Source organism: Heloderma suspectum, chromosome 1 (genome assembly GCF_057233095.1).
Source record: "Heloderma suspectum isolate Gila_16-S chromosome 1, 16-S_ref, whole genome shotgun sequence".
NCBI classification, from domain to species: domain Eukaryota; kingdom Metazoa; phylum Chordata; class Lepidosauria; order Squamata; family Helodermatidae; genus Heloderma; species Heloderma suspectum.
Window position 1 is genome coordinate 346,652,768 of NC_139458.1, and position 21,153 is coordinate 346,673,920.

The 21,153-nt window shown below is 39.2% G+C and overlaps 1 protein-coding gene across 1 annotated transcript in view; it reads left to right on the plus strand.

Annotated features, from left to right (window-relative positions):
* Nucleotides 1-21,153, plus strand: part of SASH1 (SAM and SH3 domain containing 1) — a 177,884-nt gene that overhangs the window by 71,335 nt on the left and 85,396 nt on the right. Inside the window, exons 3-4 of the mRNA XM_084827798.1 lie at nt 9,434-9,484; nt 9,608-9,657. Of these exons, the coding sequence (XP_084683924.1) occupies nt 9,434-9,484; nt 9,608-9,657 (101 nt within the window). The remainder of the gene's footprint in view (nt 1-9,433; nt 9,485-9,607; nt 9,658-21,153) is intronic.

Here is a 21,153-nt window from a genome sequence, read left to right on the forward strand (position 1 = left end):
AAGCAGTAACGACATAATAATATGCCTAAAGACATCATTGCCAAGATATTGAGGGCTTATGTTACCAAATGTGCTTGAGTGCCATCGTTGTTCTTTCTGTCCTATGAGTAGCATTCACTTCTGTTAACTACCTGAAGAAAAATAAGTTAAATCCCACATCTGCAGTTATTTACAATTAGGAAAGACCATAGTAACAGCTATACTTGTCTCTAAATATTAAATTCATCACTCTGGTAGCCTGTGTAAGATTTAAATTGTGCTCCCAATTCAGATTTTATTAGACAGTGAAGGATGACCACAGCTGATAGTTATTCTTATATGTGAAAAAAATGGGCTGGATTGACAGTGAGACAAAATCGATTGGCCCTAAAAATTAAAGACATAAAACGAGGAACAAATTTGCAAATGTAATTTTCTAGTTCGGCTGTCTACATTCACTTTGTGCTTAGCAGCTCAGACCTTAACAAGATTACTTAGAGTGCAATCCTATACACGTTTAGACAGAAAAAAAAGTCTTACAACCCCCAGCATGCCCCAGTCAACCATGCTGACTGGGGGATGCTGGGAGTTGTAGGACTTTTTTTCTGTCTAAACATGCATAGGATTATGTCTTTAGTCATTTATGCGACCACAACTGTCATCAAAGGTTGTAGTCATACAGTCTTATAAATGCTCACAGCCCTTACCACACATGTGAAATTCAGCGTTAGTTTTTGATTGATGGCTTCATAGGGTTGAAGCATAATTGTTTATAAGACCATTTTGTTTGAAAAGGGTTGAGAGAGCTAAGATGCTATGCATTCTAACAAGAGTTTATGGGCTGCATAAAGCACCTTGTCTTGTCCAGCATATTCTCCTGCTATTGCCAATAACTGTTCTGAAATCTATTGTTCCCTCAAAACTCCTCTCAGTAGTAGGTAGCATTTTCTCAGTGATGTACTTCTCTACCAGTTTGTCTTTATCAGTGCTGACATATTCAGCCTCAAACGATAACAAGATTCACTCTGCTAAGGGAGGGATGATACCCCACTGACAACACGCAGGCTTTTATCTATATGTGGTGGCTACTATAGCCCAGGAAGAATTCTTTATTTTATTATTTTTTGCTATTGCATATCTCTGTGGGGGAAATCCCTTTGAGAAGCTGTGTTCATTAAGTAGTGATCAGCTATGTAGCAGAATACAGATTATCTCCAGTGATTCCATTATTGTTTTGTTCTGTTGTTGGTGGTGTTAGGCACTCACAGAATGTAGGTGCTTTACAGAGATAATGCAACAGCCCCAGACTATAACCTGATATTCAAATAGACAAGAAAAGCAAGGAAAGGAGATATGTGGGAGTCTACCCCTTTTAAATTTTATGGAACTATGAATTGCTTCACTTCATTCCTTCCCATCTGTTCTGCCAGGTCAAAAGCACTTCCAGAGCTGCCCTTAAAGCCTGCATTTTAAAATTCAGGCCATATTGTATCTGCAGACGTCTCTCTGTTTTTGACTGTGTGGTTGATCTTCAGAAAGATGCTACAGCCCAGCAGCTGGATGGGAAGGCTATCCGGCTGTGCAAATGGCTAATTGCATGTTTGGAAGCATTTGTTCTTTTCATTTCTACCTGCAGGCTTCCTTGTAGACAGGAGTTGTCATTTTTGTACTGCTATTGCTACTAAATTTTATAAGCAAAATTTTAGCCATTGTGTGTGGTGTTCTTCATGCTTAGCTTCAAGCGACCAATACGAATACATAATGTAAGGTGATCTCTCTCTCTTTCTCTCTCTCTCTCTCTCTCTCATGCAGCAGCGCAGTGTTAATCTGATTTAGACAACTTTGAAGTTGTAAATCATAAAATCAGCATGTTATAACACTAGACTGCAAGTTCAACAGACTGTTTCAAAGCTGTTAATAGAAAATGAATCTCCCTGTAGTAAAATCAAATATGGACTCAAACTTGAGTTCAGTTGATGAGGGCCTGCTTCAAGCCTGTCCGATTTGGATGCGAGGTTGGTACTTGTGTGTCCACAAGAATTGAGGCCTTTTCAGTGGGAGCTGTGGAACTCAAGGATGCACTCCTATAGGCTGTTCATTTTACTCCAGCAAGGATTTCCTGCCACAGTCAGGGTGAAAATACCCTTGTTCGGTCATGCTTTTGTGAGTTGATTTCCTGCTTATTTGTTAGTTTTGTTTGTCGCTATGTTTATGATACTGGTGTTTATTACTTCATTGGATTTATTTCTGTTATTTTTGCATGCCACTTTGGAAACATTGGTTGAAAAGTGGTTTACAAAATTTTGTACATAAACAAAATCATTATCAGGAAATCTGTTGTCAATAATGTGTGTTTCCCCACTCTGACATACATAACTGGAGTGTCTTAAATGGCCCCAGAACATTGGCTATCTGTCTTACGGTGTTCCTTTGTATCAGTTGCTACTATTAGACCACCTTCATCTTGAATTGGAGCACATACCTGCAGATAGCTCAAAACACTTAATAAAGATTCCATCTTAACTTCAAAAGAGTGAATTGACAAGTAAATAAATACCTTTTTTATAGTAAACTGTTTCAGCAAGTATGGGTGGCAAAGCTGTTTCTTAAATTAACTATGTAAGCCTCTGAAAGCCTATATTGATGTAGCCTGGTCTTTCCATTTAGCTGCCTAAATGTGTGCTTAGTTTTTGCTACTTAGTAATCCTGAACTGAAATGATAAGATAAACACACACAGTAGCACAGTATAAGAAGGAGCAGGCACGTTCAGTTCTAGTTGATGTTTAATCCTTATGCCAGTTGCCAGTTACTTGCATTTCCTCCTCCTCTAGGAAAAAGTATGGTTTGGAAAATTTCTCCTATTCTAGATGGTCTTTTTAAAGTGAAAAATTTTCAAACAGAATAATAAATATTATATTGCCAATATATATATGGTCTTATAGTGCTGATCATTGCCATAGCACCCATGGTATTAAAAGATAACTTAGCTTGACTTCCGTTTCCCAATGATTCCTCACCAGGGAGGTTGCATATCAGCTTCCTTTGATCATATTTATCACCAAGTATTGTTTTTGCTTTTTAAAAATTCACTTAGATTCTGTACATGGTTCTGTATTGTACCTGAATCTTGCAGAGAAATCTCCCCAGTGTGGGAACAGAATCAATATACAGGAATGCTCAGGAATGCTCTGATTCGGGTACTCGGTTAAAGGCAGGCGGCTTCTTTGAACGTCGGAAATGTTGTTCTCTGTGGCTACGCCCAAGTGTAATCAGTTGGTGTGTTCATTCATGATATATTCTGGTTATCCGTGTTGTAAACAATTTCTTGATTTTATCTGTCTGCATTTTCAAACACTTCAGAAATTTTTTTTAAAATATGTTTGTCACAAAAGCATTCTGTACATTGTTTTCCCCTTGACCTTTGTATTGTTTCTTTTGGATTTTTTATCACCTTCTCCAAACATGCCAAATAGGCTTGAATTGAACCAGGGATTGCATTCAGGGTAACTCAGTGGGTAGGAGGAGAGAGAGGAATGTTTAAAGGCAGAAGGCAAATAGGATCAAGTTAGGGAGTTGTCCGAGAGTTGAGCTGTACTGTTGCACCAGCAAATACTGATTGTCTCTAGGGGTGTGTCTGATTCAATCTTATAGGTCTGAGTTAGGCTGTCTGGAATGCTGCCCTGTGTTCTTCTTGGGTGCTTTTGAAAGTTATAAATCAACCAAACTGGCCCTTATTAAGAGTTTTTTGGACAAGACAAATATTTTTCCTTAGATTTGGTCCAGTAGCACTGGCAATGGTAAAGGAAAAAGCAAAGTGTAGGGATTGTATGGAGAGCCATTTAATTCTCTGAGCAGGACAGGGAAACATCTGACATTGTTCAAAACTCAGTCTCTTCACACTCTGTATTAAATGCTCCTTTATTCCATAGTGTTTGCTTTGCATGTGTTCCATTTTGATTGTATTGGTTGACGTAACCTTTTTACCTGCCTTCCCTCAGAAGCTCAGATTTTAATCTGTTGTTCATGCTAATAACATTCTAAGGATTGGTGCCCCACTTTACAAAGCAAGAAAAAGGAATGACTTTATCCCAGGGCCACCCAGAGGGTCTCTAGCCTTCCAGTATTATCAGGGAAAAATAATATCCCACACACAAACGCACCTGCACCTGCTGTCCCTCTGACACCAGGTAATAGTAAATAAATTGTTTATGCAGTTATACAGACATTTGGAATGAATATTGAAATGCTAGTTGGATATTTTGATTCTTAACATTGTGGACTGCAATCCTAAACACAGTTGTCTGCATGCAAATCCCATTGTTTCCCATGGACCTCTCAGGGTACCAACTCAGAACTAGCTATCACTGGTGTCTTGTAATACATACATCACAGTATCTGTCATGCTTATGAGCCATTAAGAGAATATTTGGGCTAATGTTTCTTTAAGGGAAAACATTTATAATTTATCAGAAAGGAGTTTTAACTGTTCTCCCATAACTGCTCTCACCTCATTTCATGTTGTGTTCAGCACAAAATGTTTTCATTTAGAATACAACATACAAACTCTGGCAGTTACATGCAAGAGTAATGGAGCAGAAAATTCCCCCGTGTCCTACTATAATGGATGAAAAGGACAATTTGGAGGAGTGGAATTGAAAACTTAAAATACATTTCTTGCTCATCTGAAATACTGGAAAATCACTGATCTGATAAATTTCCCTCAAATGCCCATACATTCAAATTTGGTGGCTGCAGCAGTAGGTCTGTTGATGATGCTTATGTTTTGATCACTGAGACATGCCTAAGGAATGAAAACTAGAGCCTGTGCTCACCTGCAACCTCAGCTCAAGAGTAGGACATGACTAGACAAAGGAGAACTTTTGTCATTAGGGCTAAGTTATGTTTCTTAGACTGATTGTTTGAGACCTCCATCTGTCTTCAGATATGGTTTCATCATTCAGTTGTGCTAGGAAGTGCAGAAACTCTTGTCGTATGAGCTTAATTTCATTGAAAATAATTTTCAAAACAGCAGTGGATGTTTGTGTGTTTTGTTAGTATGGTTATTTCTAGAGCTGGAATACTATTTCCAGATTCTAGGTATTTGGAATTTTTCTAGAAATAGCCTATTTATTACCATTGACCAATTCACTGAGAAGCCTCTTGCAGCACCAATATGCTTGCAGGGGAAGGGTGAGGGAGCAAAGATCACACAATCCTAAGCAGTGTTGGGTCTGCAGGCAAGCTGTGAATGTGTGCCCCCACTCCAGCAAGCTGTGCATCACAAACCCCCGTTGATGGTGTAATGTGCCTAGAGTGACAGAAAAAATCTTAGTCATGAGGACATATTCCTGCAGGTAAAACTGTTTGTGACATCTATTCTATAGACATCTGTTCTATAGGCATGGTATCACCCTGCATGCCAAATTGAGATGATGCTGCAGGAAAAAATCCCAGTTAGGCAGCAGGATGTCAGCATTTTAGAAAGTGTTCCCACTGTTGACACGCCTCTCTAACAAATATGTAGTTGTACTGAAGATTTTCAAAGCCTGGTGCACCTTCAGCTTTTATGAGCAATGCAAGTCACCTAACTGCAGATGCTGCTCAGCATCCTCAAACTTAAACAGGAAAAATAATCCTTTACAAAGTGCACTCATTCCTAACGATCTGCTTTTAATCTTGGACCATCTTCCTCCAAATGACCAACTTGAGTTGGCATCAAGTTTCAAGTAAAAAATCCTGGTGTCTTCAGAAAAAAGGCAAGACTAAAATCCTTTTCTCTTTCAACTCATTTGGTTGGTAGACACTGAAAATTGGGGGACAGTACCTTAAAAGAATGAGATGAGATATGGCTAGCAAATATGATTTTGAAAGTATCAGGTACTCATGTCTAGGGATGTGCGAATCAGCAAAACGCAAGCTTGTCAAAGTTCTCTGAATTCCGTCTTGAAGCTCGTTCTGACTCAAGTGCATATCAGATTACAGGTGCATATCAGATTAAAAATTTGCTTTTTTTTCTTTTCACATGAAAATCTGTGAGTGTTTCCAAGAAACAAAAAAGAAAAGGAACATTTTATCAGCCACTGCACCCTCAAACTGCATGAATTTGTTCCCTGGCTTCAAAGAAGCAAATATTTGTCTTGCCTGGTTTATTTGGTATTTAAAATAAAAGGTTTGTGCTGCAAATGCTTTACCCTAGATATAATCTTTATAAATTCACATCCCCCTTTCATTTCTTTTAAGGGATACTTTGGTTATCCAAGCTGACTATAAACTTATAAGATTTACACTGCACAGTAGATTCCATTGTCAAAGGAAGGTGGAGCAGGCTCCCTACCCCCCACCCCAAATTTTCTTAGGGAAAGTACCAGCTGCATCCTGTGTTAACAAAATCCAGATTCTACTCTCCCTCTCTTCTCTTGTTTATGCTCTGAGCAACCTCTCTTGTCTTTAAAAGTCACACTGTTCCTCAGAAACTTTGAAGGGAAGTAAGAAGTATATTCAGTTAGATTTTCCCTCCCATAAAAATGGCATTTGGTTGACAGATAATGAAAGACATTCTGGAGGACTCTTATTCTGCTTATGGGTGATTTTGTTTAGGTTTTGGCCCTGTTTAAATGTTCTGGATCTGCATGTAGCATGAGCGTTTAATGTTGTGAATGAAGATGGTACAAAAATAATGTATAAAGGACAAGTTTCTTGTCAAAGGTTTTGAGGGATGTGTGTTTGGAAAGTAGGTAATCAGACTTCTCAGATCCGAACCAAACATTTACAAATATGGCCAAGCTTTGATGAAAGGAAAGTTATTCTACCAGAGCTTAAAATTGTGGAATTTGGAATTTCTTATGTTAAAGAGTTACTACTAATTAAAGCCTTGAGATCTGCCCCACTGAATGAGATGGATGATTGTCTGAAGAAACAAATTCTGGCTTATTAAGCCACAGACTAATAATACCAACCATGTAACTTCTGTTTTCTTATTTTTATTGAGAAATTTACCTCAAGAATCAACAAAGTTTTGAGTTACATTGGAGAGTATTGTGTAGCACATGGATTATATGACAACAAAGCATGTGAACTAGCAACTGGATCAACTTTTAACAAGTCTTAACAAGAGACATGCAAATATATCAAATAAGGAACTATTTCTCACACTTTAAGATTTCAGTTTGCGTCACAGGTTCAGGTACAAATCTGATCACACACATATTTAGAACAGTTATATCCCACCTTTCCTCCAAGGTTCCTCAAAACACTGCCGACAGGTTATGGAGAGACTTGCCAAAGGTCACTAGTGAGTTTCATGCTACATGGGATTTGAAAGCAGGCAACATGGCGAACAATGCTTAACCTACCCTACATGTTATTAGGTTTCCCCCCACAATTCTCATTCACTGAGACAGAGGGAGACAAGACCCTGAATTTTATTCATCAGTCTCCTGTTTTGCTGTGTTTTATATGTAACACTCCAAGGGAAAATGCAATCCTTAAAGCTCGCTTTTTTCTTTTTCGCTTTGACAAGAGTATTAAAATCCAGAAAAAATATCAGTATAAAAACTTTCATATCTTCTCACAACTGTAGGCAGAGGTTTGAAATGTGAGGGAAATGTAATGCTCAGACAGTGGAAGAGGAGAAACCTGGCATGAATGAGCCAGGTTCTGCCTAGGTACGCTGCTGCTTCCTTCCTTTTTGGCCTTCTTCTCATGGAGAGAGGAGAGTGCATGGAGAACACTGCAGTGTTCCTGTTGCCTTTCCAGCTGGAAAGTACACTTGGCTTTCAGTTTGGTCAAAGTAATGAGCGAAGGCGGGCCTGCATACATCTGTTTTATATAGAAAAGGCCTCTGGGGAGGAGGTGGCAGAAACTGCATGAAGCAGCTCTAACTATACTTTCGCCAATATCCTTGCTTTTGTGTAGTTGAAAATATATCAGATATTTTGGTTTTGCAGTGGTTCTGTCCAGGTAGAGGGAAATGCTCAAAATGTGCATATGCCTAATTTCCTTAGATTACTCTCATTCATAAGGCAGCCTCTGAGTTCTTAAAATTCCTGTGAAACTGAGACTCTTTTGTAGCAACCAGGAGGCCCTCTTCTCCCTGCTTATGTGGTCTAACTGCCCCTCTTCCTCCTCCTCAATATTGGGAAGTGTTTCCTTTTGGAAGCCCAAAAGATACATTTCATATTGGAAAAACCCATGAGTGCAACACTAGACTACTTATCACTAATTCTGACTCTCAGATCACTCTTGAAAAATCCAAGTAGATTTATCATTCTGTTGTAATATTTTCCTTATGACAGGAATAACTCTTGAAGCATTCCTATTGCGGGAGCACTTTCACTGAATCTATCATGTAGTTGTTCCATACTCCTCCTTCCCAAACTTTTTGAGACTATGGTGCTGCATTCCTAAACAGTTCATCCATTGTGACAATAGAATTATCTATTCTCCCGTTGTACAAATCAAAAGTGTTGCAGCAAAGAGAGCGTTAGTTATTAACAATTTGTATTGCTGAATTTGGGCATCCTAAGGAAGCTGTTGGTAAGCATTCACCTTCCTAGTTCTTACATTTGGGGTATTTGAAACATACTGTTTTGTTACTAGTGCTTAGTTATCAGGTGATTGAGGCTGATGTACATGATACCCTCTCCTTCATTGCAACTACACCTATAATTTGAATTCTCTTCTTCAACAATGCCTCACACCTCTGCTCATCTGTCTTTCTGCCTATTTTCCTTGAACTGTTTTGCGGAGAAGTGGAAGAGATACCATCTCAGTGCTGACCCAGAGGGGGTAATAACAAATTGTGTTTCGGGAAACTACATCCTTTCACCTTGGAGATTATTCCCCAAATTTCTTTTTCACCAAGGGATTTCAAAGAAGAGAAAGGTTAGCAGGAGATAAGACTGAAGCAAATATGCAACATAAGCAAATAAACAACAAGAATTATTTTTGTAGCAGTAATAAGCAATCAAATTAGATAATCAAAGTGGAAGTGAAAATAAATTCTTATACCAAGGAGGTTAGTATGGTAAAATGATGTTTCTCCATACCATCTCAGTCCTTTAGCTGTGCTTGCAATTTACAGTGTTGTACAGCACATTGAGCCATCTAGTGACCATATAATATATTGCATAGAAAACGAAATAATAATATTCTGAAAAGAAAAATAGAGTTGGGCAATCCTCATACAATAATGTATGGTGATTAGTGATATTTCCACTAGGAATACATGCTCACCTTATGTTTTTCTTTTTAAATCAAATTGTGAGCTTATTTCTACTGTACTTGTGTTTTTCAGTTATTTCCAGGACACATCTAAATTGAGACAATTTGATGATTTCTTAACTACCCACCCCTATTCTCTGTTTCTTTTTCTCTTTTCGATTTGTTTTTACTTTGCTTGTCAGTACTGCTACACATGCATGTTACACTAACCTGACATCTGTTCTGTTTTAGGAGAAACCTGATGCCAGCTCCACATCCCTACAGCTGCGATCCCAGATTGAAGTAAGCACAATGGATGCAATGATCTATTTTTGTTTTGCCTTCAGTTTGGTATTCTGCATCAGTCAGATAATAAAGCCTGCCCTTGTTCAGCCTCAACTCAAAGCAATGTATCTTCTCCTACAGGAATCCCTTGGCTTCAGCAGTGTGGTATCAACACCAGAAACAGAAAGAAAGTAAGTTTTGCTCTTTACTTGTGCATTAAACTTTACATGAAATACTAATTCACATCAAAAGTATTTTATTTTTGCATGATCCCATAAAATAACTTGGTAAAGTAAACTGAAATAAACCTACCAGCGTGTGTATTTCCCTTTCGCAGTTTGTATCTTTTTTTTTTTGGTCACTTCATATTTTTAAAATAAGTATATGCTCAAATAACAAGACTGATAGGATGAAAGCTTATTGGTTTAACACTACCCAAAGAACAAAATATCTGCTCTGGAGAGAAAAAGGGCACAATAAAACAGCAGCTTAGGTCTCTTATGCTTCAGAGATTTGCAGATAAGTCCCAATCTCTGAGTCTTATACCTTATGTGTCAGAAGTAGTTGTGAAAAAACGTGTAGACAGACACATGGGACACATTTCCCCTGTAACCTTAGGAAGTGCCCTCTAGGCAGCTGCACAGTGGAATATCATCTGAAGAAGGCAAGTCATTTTAAAATTACCAGAGGTTATGGGTATTTGATGCCAAGCTGAAAAGTTGAGTGGCCAAAAGAGACATGATTTAGGTGTGCACTCATCAAATGTGACAGCTTGATTGATTGGTGCTAGCCTTATTCCCCTAGATGAGCAGCATTGCCTCATCAATCCAGCCAGTTACATATATGCTATAGAAGCTTGTAAAATCCACTCGCAGAAGAATGTGCTCTTTTCTCTTCTTGCTACACTCATTGAGCCCATCTTGTTCTTTCTTACTACGAATAAACTGCATTGGATAATTCTATACTATATAAGAATTTTTCTATACTATATAATATGTCCTACATCTGAATAATGGGGATTTGATCACTATACTTGATAGCAGTTGGGGCAAATACTCCAGATATTGCTGGAATGGCTTGGATCTCAAAGAAAGCTGGGGTGCTGTGGGATTCATCAGGCTGAACATCAGGAAAAACATCCTGACTGTTAGAGGAATATGATAATGGAACCAATTCCCTAGGGAGGTAGTGGGCTCTCCCACACTGGAGGTATTCAAGATGAGGCTGGACAGCCATCTGTCAGGGATGGTCTGCCTTGGATTCCTGCATTGAGCAGGGGGTTGGACTCAGTGGTCTTGTAGGCCCCTTCCAACCCTACTGTTCTATGATTCTGGCTTTCATGCTCTTAAATTTCTTGGCAGAAGCAGTATTCCCATTTTCTATATAATTACAATTCTAGCCTTCTTACATTCTAGAAATTTGTCTTCCAAGGTTCCTGTGCTTTAAGATGGAGGCCCTACTTACTGGCCCACTACTAAGATCAGTAAGAATGATGGGCACTAGGAGAGGGTTTTCTCAGTGGTGGCTCCTATTTTATGGAATTCCCTCCTGAGAGATATATGACTAGATGTATCGGCTGCTTTTAACAAGGCTATAAAACATACTTATTTTTATATGGCTTTTTATACTTATTCTCTCTGGCTTTTAATTGAAAACATTTTATGGTATTTGCTGCTGTTAGATATTTGAAATTGCATTTTATTATGTATTATGACACAGTTAAAAAATCAATGCACTAGAAAATGATTTTCCTTTCTTGAAGGAAGTGCTTGCATCAGTTATCCATGTATTCATCTGTGTTTCATTGTTGGTTTTCATCTCTTTAGACCTGAATCTGAATCTAACCCCTTCACATGAATAATAAGCAACATGAACTATATAAAAATGAATCTAAGTAGTGAGCTATTTGTCTGTGGGATCTCATCACACATATAAACCTGCATTTGTACTTCAGGAACTTTAGAAATCTCTTAACTGCTTGCTTCTAAGAAAGAAAAGTAGTCATACCTAGACTTTAAAGTTGAGAGAAGTCAGCAGTAGAGAAAAGTTGTTATCCATACAAGACAGCCTACACCTGGTGATTTATTCCATTGTAATGCGTGAGATTTTGTTTAGGAATAAATCCTTTTTTCTCATCACAGTAATGAATTATGTGAGCCTTTCAGTAACGTTTTAGCAAAAATCCAGCAACTAGGAGACATCTGCATGACATAAGATTCTTGTTGGTAAAAATTCATGTTCTTTTATGTGTTTGAAAACATGTCACTGCTATAGAAAATTTTACCAGCTGTTCCACTAGATTCTTCAAGGCTAAAGTTAAACTAATGAGAAGAATGACCCATTTTCACACTCTAATGAGAAAATGTCCATTTCACAAGGCCTGAAGCTTTCATAGTAAGTGCGTGAAAGCTTTAAAGGGTGTTGCTTTAAAAGCATAGCTAATTCTGGATCACCACTACAGTTTTCAGTATGTCTTTAGAGCCAAGGGTTCAGTGTGTACAGGAGCTTTATAGCAGCTTAACGTACTGGGAAAGTGGCAATCAGTGGCATTTAGAGACCCAGGTGCATACTGCCAAACTCATTTCACAGACTTTAAAGAGTTCAGCTGCTCCAAGATCCTTACAGAGGTTTGGAATGTTGATTATTTCAAACTGATCTCTATATGTGTGTCTGTCCATATTTGTGTATGCTTGTATAGACACAAAGAAGAAAAAAGAAAAGTCTGGTCTTTCTTGTGTGTTGTCACTGAAAACAGACAGGTTCCCCTGCTCTATAGTTGGAGGTAGCCATCTATGCATCAGCATACAAGTAAATAGAAGATTCTGTCCAGTTCAGGGTTGTTGCCAAAGCTTTGTTCAAAGCCTGTGAGAAATGAGTTGGTGGTCTTGGTCCAATTTCCATTGGGCAAATACCACAAAAGCTACCATAACACTTGGCATTAGACTAAGGGAAATCTTAACTGCCTACTGCAAAGTGTTACTAAATAGGCGTACAGACTGAATGGCTTAAAACAGTGGAACCTCCAAAAATGGAAAAAGACGTGCATATATTGCAAGCTCCTATTGCTGTAGTAACTGTCCCGTTAATGAATGGAGAGCTTCTATTTTCTGTGTATGTTCTCTGCATATAGCATACATAGTTGTTAATATGAGAGTGGTAATTTGACCTACTTTTTGCATTGTGGAATAAAACTTAAGAACTGTCCCAGGATGTTGGTGATTGTGCAGGCGTAATTGAATTTCACTTGCAACTTCAGGATCTCCCTTCTGATATCTTGGACCTGATGGCAGCTCTCCTGGAATTGTTTACACAGGCAAAAAAGGGAGAAGTCTGGTGATCACTGTGCATTTGGCAGGAAATCCAGGTCAAACTATGTCAAGCTTCCTTCTGCATCCTGTCTTTCATCCTGTTTTTAGCAGGACAAGAGGACAGAGTATTTAGACACAGTATTTCTACTTTGGTGAATACATTCTCCTTTTTGCCTATTGCAAAGTGTTGTCTATCTGCAGCCCCTAAAACGGAGGATATTACATGCATTTGTAGTTTGCATAGGCAAGCCAAAACTATTGCTGAGTTTTGATCTTCCCAAAGCAAACTAGGAGCCCAATTTTAAAAATGTAAAAGGCAACTTCATAGTTACCATCTTGTTGTTATTCAGTCTCTTTAATTGTGCCATCTGAATGTGCGTTTGCACAGTATATAGTTGGTCTTCATCACCTTTTGGGTCCAGTTCTTCATAAGAGGAACACAAACAGTTAAACCAGGAAAGTTTTATGAAATAAATGCAATCTGACCTTGATTCATGTGACCTCATCTTTCAAGGCACAGCAGTGTTCTTCTTACAAAGTCCTTCCTGCCATAATAATAAAGTCATTTATTATGAGTTTATTAGAATGACACCTCACTCCACAGCACAGGGTAATTTTAGCTAAAAACTGCATGTAGGATAAGCTGCTTGTTTATGGATGGTGTGTGTGTACTCAGAACACTTGTCACATTTTTTAGAAGCTTTACATTTCAGTTCACGGGAGCTTCTCTTTCTTCAGCAGCTGTGAGTTTTACTCTCGTGAAAACCTTTTACAAGTGTAAAATCTTTCATCATGCTGTGCACTGGCCTTGTATGCATCTCACACAGTCTGAGTGTATGCCCTGTGAACTGATCTCTGGCCAGAGGGAGGCGATTTATGTTGTTATGATTGAGTCTGTGAGTAATTAGGTTCTTGTATAGGCTCCAAGGGTTGTTAACGAACGAGTTGGTACAGATGGTACAGGAGAGTCAGTACACTTGCTAATTTAAATTGCTGTGGATATTTGCAAACAGACTATATGCTCCTCCTTATGGAGAAATAAGTGATTTTGTATTAATTTTGTTTTACTGCCTGGGATGTAAATTTTTATTAACCCAGCAGTCATATTGCAATACAAGGTTGGATCCAAAGCGCCGTGTGTGGTTACATATATACACCCAATTTCTAGAGGCATTTCCAGTTTGCCTTATGACATCAGATCCTTACACCCTGAAAAGCTGTTCCTCTGTTACCCTTCAGAGCAGCATTCAATGCAGGGTGAGGATATACAGCTGAAAGGGAAATCATCAATGCCATTGGGTATGTGTGGAAGCATTTTCTCCTTGCAAGCAAAGTTCTTTGAGTCCCAGTCTCAATCTCCATCTCATTTTAATGTTAGGAAGGCGTTTGTGGCATTTAGTATTTGTTTATTGTTTATAAGTAGTATCTCTATCAATGCTTGTATATTTTAGACAAAGCATAATTTACCTGACCTAAAGGACAGACTTTACAGAACTCTGTATTTAACACTGTTGCTCTTACCATGGGTTAAAGTCCAGACTGCAGTCCTAATCCTGAAGGATGCTAAATCAGCATTCTGAGCCATATTGTCATTTCATGGTTTAAGTACTGTCATGTTTTACTTCAGAAGGTTGTCAGAGCAATCAAATTAACTTTGGCATTTTACCATGAGCTCATCTGCAGTGAGACAGAAGAACTATAGCGATGACAACTGCAAGGCAAAAAAGGGGGAAGAAGAAAGCAAGGAAGAAGGGAAGCTAGGGTTTGAAAGTTGGCATTTAATTAATGTGGAGAATGAATGCTTCCTCCTGACTTCATTAACTACTGTAAGATAATTTTTTTAAAAAATGGAAGGTAGGGAGGAAGAAGGAAGAAGAGCAGCCTTTCTCAAATGTAGTTAACTTTTTTAAGTGGTGTGTGTGTGTGTGTGTGTGTGTGACAGAGAGAGAATTCTAAGGTTTTGAGGCTAGATTTCATTGGTGGCCAAATTATTCACGCTGCCTGCAAATAATTTCCCTGAGAGAAGTAGGGCAGGAAACTCCTACAATAACACTTACAATGGGAGGGAGAAGTCAGCCAAACAGTGCTGGTGACATGTGATGAGCTAGACCAGTGTGCCTCTGAGCAGCTGAAGGAATCTTTCTTCCTGGCAATTGTTCTCAGAGAAATGAAGGCCTCTTTTCAGAAGAATGTGGAGCTTGTTGCAGTGAATTGATGCCGTTTGTCATGACCAAAACACTTCTGTACATGGTGATCTGCTGTGTACTTCATGCCAAGCTGGTCTTTTTGCCTGCATATTTTCAGATCCTAAATCCACTTTTGCATGTGCCTCCCTCAGTTCTAGCTTTTACTGTTTACTAAAAATGGAACAGTGCTGGCCTTTCATCTTTGTGCATTTCCCGCTGATTTGTACGCACAGATCTTAGGGCTGCTGCTTCATACATTACAGATTAAGAGTGTACACAGTTAAAGGAGATACACATATCGTTTCTGTCACCTGTACCTTTGGCAGCAGAGCTGCAGTTGACCATAACTTCCTGGCACACAGCTGTGCACTCGGTGAAATAGATATAGCTGCTTCATGTATTACATTGTGTGCTCACAGTAAACCTTTTTAATCTGCCACAAGTGAAGCGGCCCTAAATTCACTGCAATTCAAAAAGCAAAAGTCTTCAACCTGGGGAACTAAATCTTGTAAGTGTGAAACAGCTGTAACACTGTAAATTTGATAAATTATTTGATATCAGTTGAATTTGTTTTTTAGAAAAAGAGAAAACCCTGGTCTAAAGATTTGTGATAGACTGGGAAGTAGAGGAAGAATGGATTTGAAGAGGGGGAAGAAGCCCTTGTAAAGCTGGATATTCTGTTCAGATTGTACAGTAGCACAGTAATAAAGGAAGAGTGGCATTCATGAGCATTGGTGGGTAACAATGGGGGGACATTGGAGTTTTGTACTGGGACTTATGGAAAGAATAGGGAGCCAGGAAGAGTGATGGAGGATCCTCCTCTGGGAATTTTTAGCAGATACTGCATTCTTTTGGAGGCTCTTCACACTCAACTGCCACCTTCCCCAACTTGGTTTCCTGCAGATGTGTTGGACTACAACTCTCACTGTCCCCAACTAACAGGAGCATTCTGGCAGGGAATTATAGGCGCTGTAGTCCAACAATTCCAGTAGAAATCAGGTTGGGGAAGTCTGCTTTACTGATTTCCAATATGGGAGTTCAGTCTTACGTGTTTTCTTTCATTTAGGCACATGGATAAATCCATGTGTGGGATTATCACATATTAGTATTTATTTACAGATGGATTCCTCATGATTTCTACCTACAAGGGTTGAATAGCCACGGAATACTATCTGAGAAACAGATAGAGACGCCGCTATTTATTTATTTATTTATTTATTTATTTATTTAATATGAAAGCTGTGATCTTCAGTCAGGATTGGAAAGACATTGTCAAAGCACTGAGAAATCCCCTTTTCTGGGAAAATAGGAGACAGGAGCAGTACGACACCTTCCTCCCGGAGAAGGACTTCTTCCTCCAAACTACTGTGTTTCCTGCATCTGAGGAGACTGGAGGCCTTAGCTTGAGCTCTTCCTGAGTTGATTTCTAACAGTGACCAACGTCCCATCCTCCAATTTCAAAACAGAAGGAGAAACAAGGAGACATTTTCCTGTTATTGATCTATTCATTTGCTGTGAGCAGTGTGTTAACAATTTTCAAAGTTTTTTGGATTGGCTGTTCTTCCAGCTTTTTCATATGTTGGGTGGGAGAAGAAAGCTCCTTCCTCTGGGAGAAAATTGCCATTCTGTTCCTGCATTCTGTTGCCCCAGTGAAGGGGATTTCTTAGTGCTTTCCCAGTGCCTTGCTGGGAAATTGAGACCTACAGGTAAGACATAAAATATCCCTGGCAGTATGCTGGAAGCCAACATTTGTGATCAAATTCATAATCAAGGATGCAGTGAACTAATGGACCTGCTTCACTACCAAGAAGAGGTGAGCAGACTTTAGGTTTGCAAGATCTACTTTGTCCACCAACTGGAGCCAGGCGCAAAATAGTGGCTCAGAAAGTAGCAGGGACAGACATGAATGAAGGAACAGGGTGCTTCTGAGCACATGCTCACCCCACAAATTTGCTCACTACCAGAGCTGAGTTCACAATCCTTTCAGACGAGAATCAATGCCTGATTTTCCTTAAGCATTTCAGCAACCTAATGGGGGTGAGGGTGAACCTTTTTGTTGTTCTTGGTGCTAAATAATTAGAAGAGTCAAAGTCTTGCTGATTGACTGGAAGAGATCCACCAGTAGATTACAATCTATTTTCTGCCCACCCCTGTAAAGCAAATGCAGTCCATGTGGCTATGTCTGTATTGCCTATGTGGGAGGGAGGGAAATAAGACAAAATGAGGGGAGTGCCATATTTGTAACTGCTGAGAAAGTTTTGACCTGCTGAAAGAGCCATTGCTATGGAGACGTAATGACAAGATAGTTGAATGGAACCTCTCTGCTTTCCATCTTTCTCACATCGATGTTAGCAGGGTCAGAACCTCTTAGCCTTGCATTTTCCTTCAAGTTCATACAAATCTTGATAGGAACACTAAGCAGTCATTTTCCTCACAATGTCATTCCTCCTTCCTTAAATAAATTACCTTGTAGTTACTCAGCTCCACTCATAAAGGTGTCAGTTATTGCAATAGTTAGGTTACTGGGCATTGTGTAATGCAGGCAGATAAACAAACCACCTTCCAAAGCAGGAAGCAAAAGGCTTTTTGTATTTATATGATCCAGATATAAGCATTAGCTTTATACCAGTCTATCTGCTCCAGTTGGGCTGTAAATAGTCATTGGGAAGGAAGAGCAGAATATAATTAGTTGATAGCCGTTTTTTAGTAGCTCCTGTTTAATTTTTAGGACTACATTATGCACCTGTGCATTTTTCATTCAGTAAATGAGATTTGTGTATATTTTAAAGCACATCTGCATTTATGATTCTTAATAGCAAAATAAAAACCAATCAGGATAATCTCATCCTCGGTTTCTGTTTGTTGTGTTGGGGAAAATGATGGGCTTTCAGAAATCAACAGCATGTTCATAAAAGGAGCACATGGTGGTGTTTGTTTCCATGTAGTGTTCTGTATATTCCACAGGCACAAGGTTATTTTACATTTCAGGACAAAAATGGACTCAGTATCTTGTAAAATCAGCCACTGTGTATGTAACATAAACCCCACAGATGTCTTTATCAGAGGCTAGAATGAGGCCAGGTCTGATGAAGTTGAAACCTTCCTAGCTAACTGGAAGGGGAGCCAAAAGCATGTTTTTAAACAAAATACTAGCTTTGCCCTGCATCTGTGTGCAGTGCACTCAGTCTTTGGGGTGTATCCTGCAGTCAGGACTGCCAAGGTTTTGAAAAGGGGGGTTATGGAGAAGAGGAAACAGGTGGTTATAGCAGTGCGGCATGTAACAGAAATCACCACAGTCCAATGAGGGATAGACTTCTGAGACGACTACTAGACAAAACTGCCATTCTGTGTTGATTCTTTGCTTTTTTCCCCTTTGCCAAAGTTGTTTCAAAAGCAATCCCCAAAAGATTCCACTGTTCATATTTTTTCCATAAAAATATTGTCACAAAATCCATCCAAAGTAAAAGCATTTTGTAGGTGAATACTGTTGACTACCAACCATATTGTTTTCTCTGTCAGTTACCAGTATTTGAACACAGTTAGAAATATAACATTGATGCATATAACATATATTATTCACTGCACACAGAAATGCCAACTTTGCTGGAGTGCACTTTGTGTCCTAAAAGTGGTGTTTTGCAAAATTTACTGCTTGCATTTCAGGTCAAACATTAGCCATTTCATGTACTGCAGTGTGTTGAGCAGTGTACAACTACTTTGAACATTTCCTTTTACTTTCATCAAGTTTTCAGACATATGCCTAGATATAGTGTTGACATGAAAGCATTAGATTAAAGTTTCAAGCATTTTAAAATGGCATTCATTTCCTACCATATGCAGGGCTTGATAGTAAACAGATCTTCTTCCTCAGAGTCTGTAATTGGCCATCTATCCTATTTCTTCTTTATGTGAGCCACTGTCTGTAGAGGCCTTTTACTATGGGTCTTGGAGTGCATTTCATTTCAAAGTCTGCTAATGAAGCTGTACATCAGAGCACAGCAAAACCAAAGGGCCAAAGCCATGGAGTAATGGCATTTGGCTGCTTTTCAGACATGCAGCACTGAAACTTCTGCCAAGTGTCACTGCATCATTAAGTTTCAGAGCGAGTTGTCAGCCCATGAATGGAAGAACACAAATCATGTCCAATGTATGTTCATGGAGAAGCTGCAGGTTCAACACAGAGCATTCTAACTGTCAAATCAAACAAGAAGGCCATTCTCAGGTGCCATAAATGCCTCCTCCCATATATTTAAGGAGTCTAATACTTAATCATTCATACCTCAGCCAAGATTTGAAGGAAAATGCCTTACTTTATAAACACAGAGTTGAAGGGTGCTTTCCAACCCACTTAACACCAAATATTGCCATAAACAGCCGTGCTACCAATATGTTTGGTAGTCAACAGTTTTCATCTACTGAAATACAATGTGGAGCGGGGGGTGGGGGAGAATTCCACCCCTGACTCTGCCTTATGGATAGGAGAATGCATCCCTTGCTTTTAGCTTTTGCTTTCTCAACTGCTCCCAGTGGGTCTGTTGCAACAAAGAAAAGAGTTAACATAGTAGCTGAGACACTGACCTATTAACCCAGAAGTCCCTAGTTCAAATTTCACCTCTGCCACAAAGTCACTAGGTGTCGTTAGACAGCCATGATCTCTCGACTCTGTGTCTGTTCCCTTAGGTTGTTCTAAGGATATCTGATAGTGTATGAGAAGTGTTTTAATACTCAAAAAGTGGTGTGTGTTTGTGTGTGTATATATATATATGCTTATAATAATTATTTTTATGAATCAAACATGTTTATTAATTGTATTACCATTGGCTGCACTCTTATCAGCAGCAGATTACCTTCTTTTATTGCTGTCCTATGTCTGCCATGGAATCTTAAAAATCTATTGGTGCTTCAGCAACTTCTTTTTTAAAAAGTGGCCAGTATGAAAGGAGTGGATGATTGCATATCATTTCCTAGTGCATTGTAATCCATGCAGTGAAAAGCTGTTTGTTCCTTCCTCCAAACTGGATTAATTGTGCACTTTCTGGTTGTTTGGTGGTAAAAAAAAATTAAAAAGTTATTTAAAAAGTTGAGACGAAGCCAGTATCCTAGAACTACATATGCTGCTTCTTTTTGAAGATTAAGGCTGCAATCCTGTGGACACTTTCCTGGGTGTAAACCCTGTTGAACACAATGGGATTTACTTCTGAGAAGACATGCATAGGATTGCAGCATAAAACATTGCAATAGAGTTATGGATCAGTATTGGAGATTTAAACATTTCCTGGACATTTAGTGGCATTACTGCAAATAAAGTAATTTGCATGTTTATTACTAAGACTAATTTCTGTGGATAATCTGGCAGTTGTACTGTTGGATCTTCTACAGCAGGGTTGGGGGACCTTTTCCAGCCCAAGGGCTGCATTTGCTTTTGTGTAACTGGGGTACATGCCATAGGTGGGTGTGGACATGACCAAAAGCAATGTCGTATGTCTCCCCTTCTCTGTCCCCCTCTTTCTTTCTTTATCTCTTGCTCTCTCTCCCTCTTTTTCCTTCTCTTTCTCTCACTCTCTGTCTGTCCCCTTCCCTCCCTCCTTTTACTTTTCTCTTTCTTTTATCTCCCCTTCTCTTCTGTCAGGCTTATATAGTCCTCAGATTACCCTCTCCCCATGCTTCAGCCTCTCCTCTCCCCATTCTCGTCTCCATGCAGGATGTGGCTGAGAGGGAACATAGCCTTGTGGGAGAGGTGGCAGACTGGATCCGGAGGCCTGGTGGGTTGGATTCAGCCCATGAGTTGAAGGTTCCCTAGTGCTGTTTTACAGTGACTAGCTTAGTGACAGATAGGGCCAAATGGTTTTAGCTACAAGCTACGTATTGCAGATGGACGTTGTGTGTATGGAAACTTGCCAGAAGAGAGACACTCCAGCAGTGCAGATGGAATGTATGGAACACTTTCCAAAATAGCCCTGGAAACAAGTATGGAAGTCACCATAAAGCCTAAATGATGTTCTGCAGGACAGGAAAGCCCGTCTTCCAACCTGCAAGCTTTTCTAAATTCAGTTTACCGTACAGGATTCTCCATGCCAAAAAGACCAATAATGTTCAAAGTAGTCATACCACCTAAACAATGCACTGGAGAACAAATGGTTCCCTCTTTAACTCTCTGCAAAACAATATCAATTAGCGCATATGTAAGCTTCCT